Source organism: Gopherus flavomarginatus, chromosome 16 (assembly GCF_025201925.1).
Source record: "Gopherus flavomarginatus isolate rGopFla2 chromosome 16, rGopFla2.mat.asm, whole genome shotgun sequence".
In the NCBI taxonomy this organism is placed as follows: Eukaryota; Metazoa; Chordata; order Testudines; family Testudinidae; genus Gopherus; species Gopherus flavomarginatus.
The window spans coordinates 27,910,742-27,926,415 of NC_066632.1; the positions used below are offsets into that span (position 1 = coordinate 27,910,742).

Below are 15,674 nucleotides of genomic sequence, written 5' to 3' on the forward strand. Positions count from 1 at the left end.
GGTCCCGAGCGCAGGGAGAAGAGCAGATGATACAGCAACAGCATCATGCAATGCCTTGATAGAGGCAAAAGTCCAGCCCTCTGGTAATCACAGAGACCAGAGGCTCTGGCAGCATTTGAGGAGCCCGGCAGCTCAGGGGATGCCCCCAAAACATTTAGTGCCTTTGCCCAGGGAGCCCCAGAGCGCAGGAAATCTCCATATATCTGGCTGAGTGACACCACTTCCCGTGAACAAAGACCCTGTTTAGAGATGGGCTGCAAGGTTTGTGGCTCTTCTGTAATAAGTGAACCAGCTCCCTAGGTCCAATGCCCTGGAGCTTGGCAGACCTGTGCATCTGGGTCAGAACTTTCTGACTTGGGGTCATGGCCTCAAGAGAACCACAGTTGTCAGCTATCTTCAGCAAGCCAGTTGGCACTGAACTCTAGTGCCTAAATACCATAGTGACTGGCACACTAGCAAGACCAGGGCGGTTTTCTATCCTCTCCCTCTCCAAAGGCTGCCAGCTACCACTCCAGGCAGTCCCAGAGGACAGGGGTAGTGGGTACTGGAGCATGGGGCCCCAAGCTGGCATGCTCAATTCCCTGCTGTGGATCCCAGCCATGTCCTTTCACTGCAGGTTGCTCCCCAGCAATCCCCACAGCACAAAAGTTGTTCCCACAAGCCACTTTCTTAGCAGCCTATGGCTTTGGGGGTTCCTAACTTTGGTTGTCAAGGCAGCCAGTCCTCTCTTAGCCCTCCTTGCTAGGTCAGAGGTGAAGGAGCAGGAACAGACCGGACAGCAAGGATGCTAAAGGGAAGGATTGAGATGCATGCCCTCTGCTTGGGGACCTTGCACAGTCTCTGGTTACCCTACAGCAGGCTCTGGCCAGTGATATGGGTCTGCTCCTCTCACAAGCACTCAGCAGCCTCCAACAGAACCCCCAGCCCCAGAGGGCTCGCTGAGCGGTATGGGGGGAACTGCAGGGCAGAGTGCTGCCCTCCCAGCAGTGTAGGGGTCAGTGGGGATGTTGAGGAGTCTAACTGAGGCATGGCCCAGGCCACAAGGAGAAGGGCAGGTTCAGGCACTTACATGGCGTTTCACATCGTCCATGCTCAGGGCGACGCCCTTGTCTGTGTTGTTCCTTTTGTGATTCTTTTGGCACTTGGCCCGGCGACACAGCTTGTACTTTATGACCTGAAAGTGAAAGCAGCTCCTGGGTGGGATGGTCTCCTCAGTGACCCAAAGTATCCTGCGCGCTGAGGAGCCGGGGGACATCAGAAGCACCAGTTACAGGGGGGCAGTGCTGAGGTAAGTCACATGATGAGGGACTGGTGGAAACTGCACAGGCCAGATCCTGCTCCCAGCCACAGCACAGATAAATCCAGAGCGACTCCACGTTCTGCACTGGATGCAGGGTAACTGAGATCGGAAACTCACCCACAACATATGAAGGGGCTTACAGCTCTCATGGGCAGGAGGGATTTGGGTCCCAGGGGATTGGCAGGAGGCGCACGAGGCTGGCAGCAGCCTGGGGGAAGATTTCATGCTGAGTGGGAAGGGACTGGGAGGGCAGAGGGGGTCTGGCACGTGAGACCAGGCAGGGAGCAGGCAGTGAAGTGACATGCAGAAGTGAAGGGGAGGAAGGAGCTGTGGGAGAAGCAGTGTGACAGGGGTTGACCTTAGGGGAGCATCTTGGTGCATCATGGGGGATGGTTCTCAACCCCCACAGCAGAGTGGGATTCCTGGTGATCCCTCCTTCACTCACCTCATAGGCATAATCGAACAGCTCCAGCACGGTCAGGATGCTGGCCCCAATGAACAGCCCCATCTGCCCACCAATGTCGCCTGGAGACGAGAGGGATGAGAGCAGTCAGAGCGGGCTGGCTGGGAGTGGGTGGGCCGTCAGCCACACAAGGGCTCAGTTATATAGTGGAGGACAGGACAGCTGAGGAAAGGAGACCAGACTGAGGGAGGGAGGGAGGGAGAGGAGAAGGCAGCAGCTCCACCTGCCATAGCGGCTCATCCACTTGTAGTGAGAGGCTGGATCTCTCCTCGCTGAGGTCACTCTAGTGGTCACTGATGAGCCTGTGACACGGACACCTCCCACCTCTCGGCCAGCCAAAGCTGGAGGCCTCTGAGGATCCTTGATCCTGACCCCAGGCTGCAGCTTGGTGAGCTCTGATCTGCTGGGCTGGTGAATCTACGAGCTCAGCGACCCTCCACAAGGGCTCAGGACCTGGGTTCTGCACCCTGCGATGAATGGACTCACCAGTGGCAAGGGCTCTGTCTTCCAATGTGAGATTCACTAGGAAACCCCAGGGATGAGGCCAAGAAGCCAGGGAGCCTGCAGCCATGCCAGGATTTTCCCAAAGCACCAGGGTCCTGTGCTGCAGGTTTTGGCTCTGTATTCCCAATAAACACCCCTCAGTATGGAGCCAGCAAAGCCCCCGGCCCTTGGGGACGGCTATACCGAGAGGCCAAATACTCACAGCTCCCATTGACCCTCAGCCACTCTAGGAATCAAGCCCTGACTCTCCCTTGGCCTCTTGAGAAGGGCCTGGGACTGGCTGTCAGGCTCTGCGTAGGTCTTATGCAGACCTGCCCCATTGACTTATACCAGCAGCTAGACCAAGGGGGATCTGCCTCATCTTTGGAGTACCAAGGCCCAAGAGTTTCTCTAACCAATGCAAGGGATAGCTGGAGCAGGGAGGTTCTGGAGGAAAAAGCCTTGGAAGAGCCAAGTCAAGAGGGATAAGGTGTGTGAGTAAGCTTCTCTCATTGGCTCACCCACCTGCCCTACAAGGGCCTGTCAGTCAGGACCTCACACCATCTTCTACTAGTGACAAATTGGATGACTCAGTGCACATGCACCCAGGGGATCCTATATAATTTCTGCACTCCATGAGCCCTACTCCCTCAGCCGGCTAGAGACCAAACCCCAATGACTCTGCACTGAGATGAAATCTGCTCATTAAATGGCTCCATTACTATTTTCCAATTAGTTTTTTCAAAAAGCCCTTAGACATCTGCACTTGGGTCTGCAGGAAGGAGTCTGCTGCAGAGAAAACAGATCAGGACAGGAGCTTTGGGGAAGGGCTGGTACAGATAATGCTACTTCTTGCTCACTGAAATCTGGTTTATCTGCCAGACATAGACCACATGGTCCCCCCCATCTGCCTAGGGTGGGGTGGAAGGTAAATCACTGAGCTGAGCCAGCTGCCACGGGCTAGGTTCAGAGGTGAGGTGTGCGAGGGGGCGTGAGTTCCATGCTGAAGGTGGGCACACAGCCATCTGAGCTGGGGGCGATCATGCTCCCAGTCATCCCATGTGATGTTCTGGGACTGGTGCACCAGATTTATCCCAGTGCCGCTCACAGCAGTCTGTCCCCAAAGGGGCGGCAAGAGAAGCAACAGCCCTGTGTACAAACAGCTCCCACAAACCCCCACACTGAGCCTCATCCTGGTCCCACTGAAGCCAGTGAGAGTTTTCCAATTCACAGCAGCAGGATCCAGACTCAGCTACCACATTCCAATGTGCAGTGTCTCTCAGCTCCTTAGTGTGCGATGCCTCTCGCAGCACACATCACCATGTGCCTGGCCCTAGAGCCATGGAATTACCCTCTGCTCCACCTCTCCCCTGCACTCAGCACCAAAGACCCTGCTTTCACAGAGGACTCCACAGCTCATGCCCACTGGGCTGCTGCAGAACCAGGGTCTCTGACTGCCCTCCCTGCTTCAGCTTACCTCCAGGCATCACCAACAGATGGGAAGGAGAGCCACAGCCCACTGGAGGTGACAGGCATCTGGGGCTTAGTGCTGGGGGAGTCACTGGAGCTGAATGGACCCCAAGCACTCAACTAGCATTGCTCAGCAGTGACCACAAGGCCTGGCTCCCTGCCTGCTCCTGAGTATGGGAGGAAACATGGCTCACCCAGCAAGCCAGCCACCTCATAGGCCGCCTTCTGCTCAATTGTCTCATAGTTCAGGGCTTCAAAGAAGATATCCAGCACCAGAAAGTTCTCCCTGCAAGAGAGGATGGGAGTGTCACTGGATGAGACTGGCTCTGTGTGACAGCCTGGAGTCGTTGAAACAAATTCAGCATGGACAAAATCAGCAGGAAGCCATGAGACCAGGGAAAGGAGGCCAAGCATTAAGAACTGGCACCTGGCGTCCCATAGATCTGGAGACTGGGCAGGTGCCCAGCGGGCCAATGGGGAATGAAACTCTTGTGGCACTGGCAATACGTGCAGCGTCTTGGTTCCATTGGCTCTGCCCCCAGGGCTGTGGCGCAAGCCTCCTCCCCAATTACCCAATGTACTGCTCCGACTTGTTGTATTTCTTGGCCAGGTACTTGGCTGAGGCCTTGCTGGGGATTTTCACCATGGACAGCTCCTTGCCAAAGCGGGTGACGTTGCAAGGCATCTCACAGACACAGTAATCGTTGTCCTTCTCCAGCAGGAAATCTGGGGGGTGGCAGGGGTGAAGGGTGATGGGCAGAAAGGAGGGGAATGGAGAGAGAGAACAAAATAAAACAATAGCAGCTCATACTCTAAAGGGGTCTCTCAACATTCTCCAGACTTCAAAGACACCCTTGGAAGGTGCCACTCAAGTTGCTTAACAGGAGAAGAAAGAGGGGGACAATTTCTGGAAAATTTCTAGGACTCTCTCCTCCCAGTTCCCACTTGTAAGCCGTTCCCCTGCCCTAGCTAAGGCTCTTGGAGGTCAATAGCAATAAAACAAACACAATGCGCTAACAGAGCCAAATCAAAGTAGGAGAAAGAAAATCACCATCTGAAAATGATGCAAATAGAAACAAATGAAGGGGGTGGGACAATCAGTGCAGGGATCAGAGGGAGGGACAGGGGAAGAGAGAGGTGAGAAATATGGCACACGCAATCACATGTTACAGAAGAGTCTTAGGAGTCTGAAGGATGAATGTCAAGGGGGGACAGGGTCTTCTGCAGCCAAGCCACCATCATTGCCAGACATTGGCATGGCCTAGCCATGTCTCCATTGCTGCCTGCCATGGCGGAGCCTCCATCATCACCAGCCATTGGCAAGGTCCCATGGCCAAGTCTGATGTGGCAGTAGGGTCCTTGACAGGTGTGCAATAGGAGTATAAACCACAGTAGCAGAGTGTGGGTCTTTCTTCTCTAGTGTGTGGTCCATATATGAGAATAAGGGTCTACCTGCATCTGCCAGCAAATGGAGCTACTCTCTAAGTTCAAGCAGTAAAAGCTTGTGCTTTTAGCAGTGAATGGCCAGGGTTCAACCCTGAAGACAGCTGCTGGTGATGGTCACAGGCAGGGGTGGCTCCAGGCCCCAGCACGCCAAGCGCGTGCTTGGGGCGGCAAGCCGTGGGGGGCACTCTGCTGGTTGCTACAAGGGCGGCAGGCAGACTGCCTTTGGCGGCTTGCCTGCAGAGGGTCCGCTGGTCCCGCGGCTTTGGCGGACCTCCCGCAGGCACGCCTGCGGAGGGTCCGCTGGTCCTGTGGCTTCAGAGGACCTCTCGCAGACACGCCTGTGGGAGGTCCGCTGAAGCCGTGGGATCAGTGGACTTTCCGCAGGCAAGCCGCCGAAGGCAGCCTGCCTGCCGTGCTTGGGGCGGCAAAATGCCTAGAGCCACCCCTGGTCACAGGAGCACAGATACCATCAAGATGAAGACCCAGGAGAAGTCTCAAATATAGCCAGAGTCTTCTTTGTCCTTTAGGGCCTAAAAAACTAGTTGCACCCCACAGAGATTGCTCCATCCATGCACAGAGAGCCTGACAGGACCATGGCTCTGAGCTTCCGTAGTAGCAGGTGTGGCACCGCACCCCAGAGGCAGTGGAATGCATGCCTAGATGGATTGAAGGGCCTGATTCAGAGGCGGATAGAGTCCTTTGGTGCTACACCCCTTCCTGATGTCTAGGGAACCTGCCTGGGGTTGCTGGCCTTCCCCTTAGAAACTGGAATGAGGTATGAGTTACAGTAGGGATAGGGACCTTCCTTCACACACCCCACTGCTGCTGGGTGCTCTCCTCGCCCCTTGATATGCGTGGCACAGCGAGAGCCCTGTCCTCTTGGAATGGAGAGGGCCCCAATGCCCCACTCTGGGCCAGTGGCCAAACCTGCAAAGGGAGAGAGGGGCAAGGCAGTCTCACCCAAGGCTGGGTCCGCGCACTCCTTGTACTGCTCGGGGGTGCAATAGGGGGCGTCGCCTGCAGGGAGACAGAAGAGCAAAATTTCAGTCGAACCTCTGTGCTAGGGCTGGATTTAAGGTGAAGAGGCTGATCCAGTGGGTGTGGGAGTGGGTAAATGACACCAGATTACACAGGCCATTCATCTGAGCCAACCAAGGAGGGGGAGATACTGGACTACACAGGCCATTGGTCTGGTTTGGTATGGATGGGTGTGTGTGGAGGGAGGATAGTGAGCTAGATGAGCCATTGCCCTGGTCCAGCATGGGTGTGGAGGAGAGGGGTACAGCAACAGCTAGACCAGCAATCTTATCCTGAGTATTTATTTTGCTGCTCCTTGAATCTGTGTGTTGTTTCCTATCCTGCACCTATCCCCCGCCCGCCCTGGACCAGGAAACCTCTCAGTGATCTCAAAACCCTCCCCATACCGTCCCATCAGGATCCTGAGCAAACAGACAGTCTTGACTTTAACCCCTCACCTGACTGTGTACAGAATCCCTGCCAGAGAAAGCAATCAGCCAGAATGATGTAGGGTCTGTGATTCTGTATGTTAATTTCCATGCCTTACTTGCTGTGGCCTGTTAGCAAGTGACTAGTCCCATCAGTGTAAGACCAGTGCTAAAGCCCTCAGGATAAAGGGCTAGTTCCATGAGAGGGGAAGTGACTCCCAGCGATGGAGGAACAGAGTAGAAGGTTCAATCCGCAGCCCCCGGGGAGACTGCTGCCTGGTCCCCCCACCTGCCCACAGCAGCACATGCCTGCCTCAGGATTTATTTCCTCCAAGACGGCCTTGGATCTTAGACAAATACTGGGCCTCCCCAATCTTGGTAGTGCAGTAGCTGCCATTCAAATGCACTGTCTGGTCTGATCTTCACAGATGGGCTTGGTGAGGGGTCGGTGAGCAGCATGCTCCAGAGCCAGAACCCTCCATGGAGACCTCCAAACCCACTGGAGAGGTACCTTCAGGGGCACTCTGGGGACCCAGCATTACCTGCTTGCACAACCCAGAGGAGTAAGTTTAACCCCCAACTCCACTGCCAAAGCCCACGTGTCTGCCCATCTCCCACGGTATCCTGGCTCCCGCACTGCCTGGATATATTTCTTGATAAGCTGAGAATTGAGAGGAATTTGAGGGATTAAATTGGAATCCAGCCTGGAGCCACGGAGCTGTGCTGGAAGTGCCAGAAGAGCTGGGATTTAGGGGAGGGGGGCTGCATCAGACTCAGGCCAGGGCTTCATTAATTGCAAAGGCTGTGCTCTGAGAGCAGTGGGTCTCAGCTCATGCATTGTGAGGTGCTGTTCACCATCAGGTATTGTTTGCCCCAAAGCAGGGCATGGAACATGACAGAGCAGTGTCCTGTTGGGGCAGGAATCCTGGAGCAAAGGGAGGGGGAGGGGGGCTCTGGACTAGATGGGTCATTGGTCGTCTCTGTTACAAGAAATACGATCATGGACTAGATCTACTAACAGTGTGTGGACAGTGGGATACCTATTGAAATGAACCCTTGGGCTGATCCATGGCAACAATGAAGTGGAGGGTTACTGGGTTAGATGGGCCCCTTGGTCTGATCTGGGGTGGAAGGGAAGCACTGGGGGGATACTGGGCTAGATGGGCCCATTGGTCTGATCTGGGGTGGCAGGGAGGCATTTGGGGGATACTGGGCTAGATGGACCCATTGGTCTGATCTGGGGTGGCAGGGAGGCATTGGGAGGATACTGGTCTAGATGGGCCCATTGGTCTGATCTGGGGTGGCAGGGGGTCACTGGGGGGATACTGGGCTAGATGGGCCCATTGGTCCGATCTGGGATGGCAGAGAGGCACTGGGAGGATACTGGGCTAGATGGGCCCATTGGTCTGATTTGGGGTGGCAGGGAGGCACGGGGAGGATACTGGGCTAGATGGGTCCATTGGTCTGATCTGGGGTGGCAGAGAGGCACTGGGAGGATACTGGGCTAGATGGGCCCATTGGTTTGATCTGGGGCAGGGAGGTACTGGGAGGATACTGGGCTAGATGGGTCCATTGGTCTGATCTGGGGTGGCAGGGAGGCACTGGGGGGATACTGGGCTAGATGGGCCCATTGGTCTGATTTGGGGTGGCAGGGAGGCACGGGGAGGACACTGGGCTAGATGGGTCCATTGGTCTGATCTGGGGTGGCAGGGAGGCACTGGGGGGATACTGGGCTAGATGGGCCCATTGGTCTGATCTGGGGCAGGGAGGCATTAGGGGGATACTGGGTTAGGTGGGCCCATTGGTCTGATCTGGGGTGGCAGAGAGGCACTGGGAGGATACTGGGCTAGATGGGTCCCTTGGTCTGATCTGGGGTGGCAGGGAGGCATTGGGAGGATACTGGGCTAGATGGGTCCCTTGGTCTGATCTGGGGTGGCAGGGAGGCATTGGGGGGATACTGGGCTAGATGGGTCCCTTGGTCTGATCTGGGGTGGCAGGGAGGCATTGGGAGGATACTGGGCTAGATGGGTCCCTTGGTCTGATCTGGGGTGGCAGGGAGGCATTGGGGGGATACTGGGCTAGATGGTCCCATTGGTCTGATCTGGGGTGGAAGGGAGGCATTGGGGGGATACTGGGCTAGATGGGCCCATTGGTCTGATCTGGGGTGGCAGGGAGGCATTGGGAGGATACTAGGCTAAATGGGCCCATTGGTCTGATCTGGGGTGGCAGGGAAATGCTCTGAGCTGCACAGGGAGTGTCCTAGCTGGGGCTGGTTTGGGCTGTCCCTGTCCCCATTTGGGCTCACCTCGCATGTGCACCATGCGGCAGTTGCAGTTCTCCACCAGGTAGCGGGTCTCACAGTCAATGCGACAGGCCGCGATGCTGTAGGTGTCGTAGAACTCAGAGTCTCTGGTTATGGACTGGCAGTTACCCCAGGGCGGGGGAAGGTAGATCAGCTGGGGCAGAGCAGGGAGGAATGAGAACAGGAGCCCCACCCCTTCACTCCCCAGGGAATGCTCCCAGAAGGCTCTTGTTGAGCACCAAGGTGGACCAGGAACCGATCAGGCCACCAGAGGAGCAAGCTGAGAATTCAGAGTATTGATTAACTAGGCCCCGCAAGCCCCTGTGTCAGGCTCACTTTCCCCATTCTACAGATTTAAAAATGTCTAATTTTAGTAGCTGCTGTTTAACATCCTCCTGAGATATCAGTGGAATGGAAGGAGTGTTATCATCTGACACGATTATTTCATGTTTTTTCCCAAATACACAACAGAAACATTTATTGAACGCTTCTGCCTTTTCTGCATTATTATTGATAATTCTACCATTTCCATCTAATAATGGACCAATACTATTGTTAGGATTCTTTTTGTTCCTAATATTTTTAAAAAGCTCCTTATTTTCCTTAACTCTGCTGGCCACAGTTTTCTCCTTGTGACCCTTTGTTTTTCTTATCAATTTTCTACAATTTCTAGCATCTGATTTGTATTAATATCAACTTCCCCTTTGTTATATATTATTTTTAATTTTTTCATAGCTGGCTTTGCTTCCCCACTAAACCAGGTCTTTTTTTAATAATACAGCCTTCTTCCTTGAGAGTGAGATGGTGGTTTTTGGGGTATCTAGTGGAAGTGCTGTTAAACAATTCCCAATTATCCTTCATGCTTTTCTGATTAAATTCTTCCTCCCAGCTGATTTGGTTCATGATTGTTTGTTATAATTGTCATGAAGTGCAATGACATAAGAATGGCCAGACTGGGTCAGTCCTATGGTCCATCTGGCCCAGAATCGTGTCTTCTGACAGTGGCCAATGCCAGAAGTTTCAGAGGGAACAAGGCCATAATCCAGTGATCCATCCCCTGTCATTCAGTCCCAGCATCTGGCAGTCAGAGGCTTCGGGACACAAAGCATGACCATCCTGGATAATTGTCATTGATGGACCTATCCCCCAGGAACTTATCTAATTCTTTTTCGAACCCAGTTATAGTTTTGACCTTCACAACATCCCATGGCAGTGAGTTCCACAGGCTGACTGTGTGTCATGGGTAGAAATACTTCCTTTTGTTTGGTTTAAACCTGCTGCCTATTAATTTCATTGGGTGACCCTGGTTCATGTGTTATGCAAAAGGATAAATAACATTTCCTTATTCACTTTCTCCACAACATTCAGGATTTTATAGACTACTATCATATCCCCCCACTTAACCCTCCAGGCTCCTGGAATGCTGAATCCACCCCTTCCCCCCGCTTAGTGTTTCTTCTCTGTCTGTGTCAGGCAGAGGCAGCTCAGGGGCTGCCAGCACAGAATGCCCAGCCCAGTGCTCTCCCTGCCCCTCACCCGCTGCTCCTGGCAGGACACAAAGGTCTGGAATCCAGGCGCTACCCCAAAGCCCAGCTGGTCAATTAAGGGAGGTTCATCCTGGCTGTGAATCTGCACTTTTATCCCAGCTTCAAACGAGGTCTCATCTGCAACAAAGAGAAAAGTGGGAGCTGAGGATCTGAGAGGGCTGGGGAACCCAGGCATCCTGGGGTGAGAACTCCCTGGAGCCCATTTTGTATCCGCAGGATACATACAGCTATTCTGTTCTCCCTCAGGGCCTAGCTTCAGAGAGGTTGTCCTGTCTGTAATGGAGCCTGGTGCAGAATTAACCCTGTCCCTGCCAGTGTGAAGAGCCCTTTCAGGCCTAGACAAGTAGAGAGCCATGGGACAGTCTCAGAGGGCACCAGAAGTTCCCAGGATGAGGGGTCCAATTCCGCACAGCTGTCACCTTGTTGCCATCTACAGCTGTGCAATGCAGGCATGTGACACACAGAGTGGTGTGAGTGAGGGGAGGGATCTCGTTTGGTCACATCTCGCAGTCGCTTTGCACAGGTGAGAACGGCACCCCCAGGTCAGGGTGAGCCAGGCCCTCTCTTGTTTCCCTGCATGGGTGAACAAAGTCAGGATTCCCCTTTTAACACTGAATATACTCTGAGCTAGCTCCACAGGCTTCAGTGGGGTTACTCCTGATTTACACCAGTGTGAGAGCAGAACTGGCCCATTCTTGGTGCTTTTCAAACAGGGACCTCAAACTACCTTGGAAACATTAATGAACAGAGACTCAGACCACCCTGGGAAGTGGGTATTATTCATCCCATTTTATAGACGGGGAAACACCGCAGAGAGGGGGAGTGACTCAACCAAGGTGACAGAGGTGAGAACAGAACCTAGGAGTCCTGACTCCCAGTCTCCTACTCTAGCCTCTAGACTCAAAGCACTCTGCCTCTCAGATCTGGGAACACAACCCAAGAGTTCTGACACCTGGTGTACCTCTTTCACTCTCATCCTACCTTCCCCAGGGGGGTTGGAAGCAACAGATGGCAGAGGCGGGTTTCTGTCTGGGCAAGTCCCTCCTGCCCAGCTGTCTATGTAACTGTTCTGGAAGGATGCTGAGAAGGTGTGAAGGGTTGAACATTTCACTGACGGGGCAGCTGGTCATGCCCATCTCCACAAGCGTGTGGCCAGATCTGCTCAGGTTTGGGGCTGTTCTCAGACATACTCCCTCCTCCACCCAGCTTTGCAGTGTGTGTGTGTGTGTGTGTGTGTCTATCACCTACATGACAATCTCTTCAGTGTCTGTCTTGGGGAAGAATTCAGTGCCTGTTCACTCTCCACTAGTCCACAGCCCCAGCCCTGCTCTATATGCCCCTCCCTTCCCCACCCGCTTATTGCACCATACAGGAAGTGGGGGTAAGGGCTGGGGCTCCTTAGGTTTATTGCATGTGCCACCCTCCCACCCACATTCCTTCCTTCCTTCTGTCTGCTTTCCCTCTCTCCTAGCTCCTCTGTTCTGTTCTTGTCTTCCCCACTACCCTCCCACTCCATGGCCCTGGGAGAGCAGCAGGCAAGTGGGTGGAACTATTTATAGACAAGTGCTACTTAATTTAAACTGGCAGGCAGTTGCCATGGCAAATAATAGAGGTAAGAAAAAGGAGGAGAAAAATAGATTGACAGCAAGAAAAATGGGAGGACCTGAGAAGATGAGAGCCTAGGGATAGGGTCATGGGGGTTGGGACTGCTGGAGACAGGGCATGGTAAGGGCCCTGCTCCAGGCAGACTTCGCATGGGACTTCACGGGAACTGGCTGCAAGCAGCTCCAAGTGACTGTGCCTGTCCCTTCTCCAGGCTTGTCTGACCCTCCTCCCCAGGCATTAGTATTGCTACTGTGGTGGTGCTCAGAGGCTTCAGCTGGACACTGCTGTGCCAAGCTGGGCCTCCCAAACCAGGCCAGGCCTCTCACGCACTATGAACAACAAGCCATGAAGAGCTGTCATGGAAATGCAGCTTGTGCAGGAGACAGAGACGGGGAGGCGTTGACAGAGTAAGGTTGAATGGACAGGTATCAAGGGAGTGGAGATGGCTCGCCATTGGTCTGTGGCAAAGTGCTCTAGGTGTGGAAGCAGAGGTGCCCATCTCCGCATGGGGTAAGGAGGGATTTGCAGACACAGCTGCTCCAGCCAGTGCTGCTGCTGGTCCTGTTACCTGTTTCCCCCCAGACAGGCAGGTACTCGTCTTGTTGAATGTCCAGCATGATCTCCAGGCCATTGCCGGTGCCACCCTTCATGGTGATGCGCCGGGGCTTCCCATCCTGTCCAGAGTTGAATGTGTAGCACTTGCCATAGCGTGTGAAGACCTGAGGGGGACAGAGATGGGAGGGGACAGTTAGACACAGAGCTGGCGGGCTGATGCCAGACCCTACCACAGAGTCACCAATCCATCCTTCACATACCCCCCAATGCAGGGTCACCAATCGGGTATACCTCTGGGGTCACTGACTGGGGACTCCCCCACCCCCACTGCAGGGGCACCATTCAGGGTCTGTTGTAATAACTGGGGCCTTATAATTCTACCCCAATTGTGAGCTCAACTGTGGGAAAGTTATAAACTAGTCCCATCGCCAATATCCAACATTAATGGGAAACGGGGCAAAAGGAGACAACAAACTGGATTAGTGCAAACCAAAAGGTCAACTGAGATTGCCCCAGGAGTGTGTTAAAAGCACATCTGCTAAACAAGAGATGTGTGGGACTTGAAATCAGTGGACCAAAATTTGTGTGTCAGAAATTAGGCTTCACTGGTGAGCACAGTAATGAGGGGATGGGCTATTCCACTCATTATTCCCTTTTGGGGGTCCTTAAAAAACCTTTGTGGTGACTATCAAGCTAGCTGCCTGGCTGCAAGATAGGTGGATTCAAGAGGGACCTTTACCATTATGGCTACCATCCTCACCATCTCCTAGGACCTCGCATTGACCATGACACTCTTGGGCCTTTGCCATCCTGACCCGATGATGTCCTGACCAGAGAAGGGGACCCAGATGGCAGCACCACCTCCACCAGCTCTGGCTAACTCTCCACCACCACCCGGGCTGTGAGACTTTGGTTCCTGCTGGCACCCTTTCCCCGGTCTGTTTGTTTTGTCAAAGCAGGGAAAGTCCGTAACTCAGAACTGGACAGCAGACCTAGCCCTTTCTTTCCCACCAAGGATTGTCCAACAAAATCAAAAGATTCTAACCAATATCTCTCTCTGAGAAAGGGACTGGATAGGTTCTGATTATGTTTGGTCTGCATAACCACTCAGTTGTGATTCCAAAAATACTTGTATCTTGTTCTGATACCTTTTCTCTTGTGAACTCTGATAAATACATTTCCAAATGTTGGCATGAATTTTCCAGTATGTTTGGCCACAGGACTAAGCAGGTTGAAGTCTCTACACTCAAAAGCCTGGAAGCAGTGACAAGGGGCGGTCTCCAGACTGAACTGTCTCACTTGGCCCCTTAGCCCTATTAACTTCAGTGGGAATTCAGTGCCCCGCAGTATTAGGCCTTTGTGGGTCAGCTTTTGTCCCAGTCACTTTAGCATCACAGGCAACTCCCACCCCAGACAGCATCTGGGCTCACATCACTGTCCAGGGCATTCCCTGGGGACCCTGCCCCCATGTCCCTCATGGGGAGCTCCTGTGCCCCCTATGCTTCCTCCTTGGTATGCATTTGCCATAACCCCCATTTATCTCCCCAGGGCTCCTCTCCTCCTCCCACCACCATTGCATTCATCTCTTCCTGAGCGGCTGGGCACTCCCCATCTCCCTTCATGTCACCTCCCAGGTGAGACTCTTTCCCTCCTTGGACTCATGGGTTTCCTCCCCTGCCAGCCCTGTCCCCAGGGAGCAGAGACGAAGCCAGTAGCATTCTGCAGCGAATATCACCAGGAGCCTCCAGAAGTGGCGACAGAGCTCCCATCAAAACCCAGATAGGGAGCAAGAGGAGTGGCAATGTGTTGAGATCAATTCAAAACTAAGGGGAACCAAGGAAGGGAGTTAATCAAGCATGGACAAGCCCTGTGAGACCCACAATGATGCAGGACAGGCCCTGCTAGGTCTTTCTCCAGCCTTCATTTCCAACGTGCCAAGTGATGGGGCTCCCCTGTGGGAGACTGTAGCTGTGCCTGGGGTGTCCCAGTGGGGGCCAGCTATGAACACTCAATTAGGGTGAACTGCAAAGAATGGCGGCAGACAATCCCCATAAAGCAGGTGGAGATTCCAATGCTCACCAAGCCAGCTGCTTTATGACTTTACTGGTTACTCAAAAGTCCAAACAACACAGTTCCCCTTAAAGTGATCCAGACTCAGGCCTCCACCCAGGAACCCATGTCAAATATGATGATTCCTGAAAATCTTATTTCATCATATAAAAGAAAAGTTTCTACCAATCCCAAGGGACTGGACACATTATCTTCCAGGTTATTGAATAGTCCAGATCTTACCCAAATACATGCTTCAGCCAATTCTTATTAACTAAACTAAAATGTATTAAAAAACAAGAGAGAGAGAGTATAGTTAAAAGATCAATATACATACAGACATGCGTTCAGTTCTTAAGATTCAGATTCATAGTGATGGTGAGCTTGGTACCTGCAAAGAGTTCTTTCAGAAATTGTTTATAGGTTACAGTCCAATGTCACTGCAGGGTGTTCCAGTTTAGGACCGGAATCTCAGTCCTTATGGCCTAAGCTTCCCCTGAATGAAGCCTCAGGCAGATCTGAGATGACAGAATCAGGACCCAAGGATCTTTTATACAATTTCATGTTGTCTTTGACAAGTTGGGAGTTCCTCTGGGAACAAAAGGTAATTAGGATGACTTTGAAGGAGGTCCATCACCAGTACTTAGCTATAGAATTAAGTAAGACAATTTGCTTGTTCTTCCACCATTCACAGATTATTTGCTGTACATTTCAAAGAGAGATGAATACAGAGATATCCTATGTTTACAATTCATTTAAATGCTAGGATTTCCTTTGATCTCTGAATTATCAGAATACAGCATAGACAGGGACTGTTGATTACACTGTCAATCCTACTCATACATATGTAAATACAAACAAACACAAACATCATCCCTCCACATGTCTTTTGAGGGTTGTTTATTTTGCAGGATGTTTAACCCTTTCTTGCCATGTGTCACAGTAGCCCTCCCTGATAATCCCCCTCCCCCACTAACCCAACAACTCCTCTCTGCCAGTCTCTATCTTG

The 15,674-nt window shown here is 52.8% G+C and overlaps 1 protein-coding gene across 5 annotated transcripts in view; it reads right to left on the reverse strand.

The window, feature by feature from the left end:
* ASIC1 (acid sensing ion channel subunit 1) overlaps positions 1-15,674 on the reverse strand; it is a 179,077-nt gene that overhangs the window by 2,771 nt on the left and 160,632 nt on the right. For all 5 annotated transcript variants that reach the window (XM_050925708.1, XM_050925707.1, XM_050925706.1 and 2 more), the window contains 8 exons: positions 12,630-12,780; positions 10,446-10,573; positions 8,913-9,063; positions 6,123-6,179; positions 4,289-4,442; positions 3,911-4,002; positions 1,746-1,825; positions 1,070-1,174 (listed from right to left, as the gene is read on the reverse strand). In XM_050925708.1, the coding sequence (XP_050781665.1) occupies positions 1,070-1,174; positions 1,746-1,825; positions 3,911-4,002; positions 4,289-4,442; positions 6,123-6,179; positions 8,913-9,063; positions 10,446-10,573; positions 12,630-12,780 (918 nt within the window). The remainder of the gene's footprint in view (positions 1-1,069; positions 1,175-1,745; positions 1,826-3,910; positions 4,003-4,288; positions 4,443-6,122; positions 6,180-8,912; positions 9,064-10,445; positions 10,574-12,629; positions 12,781-15,674) is intronic.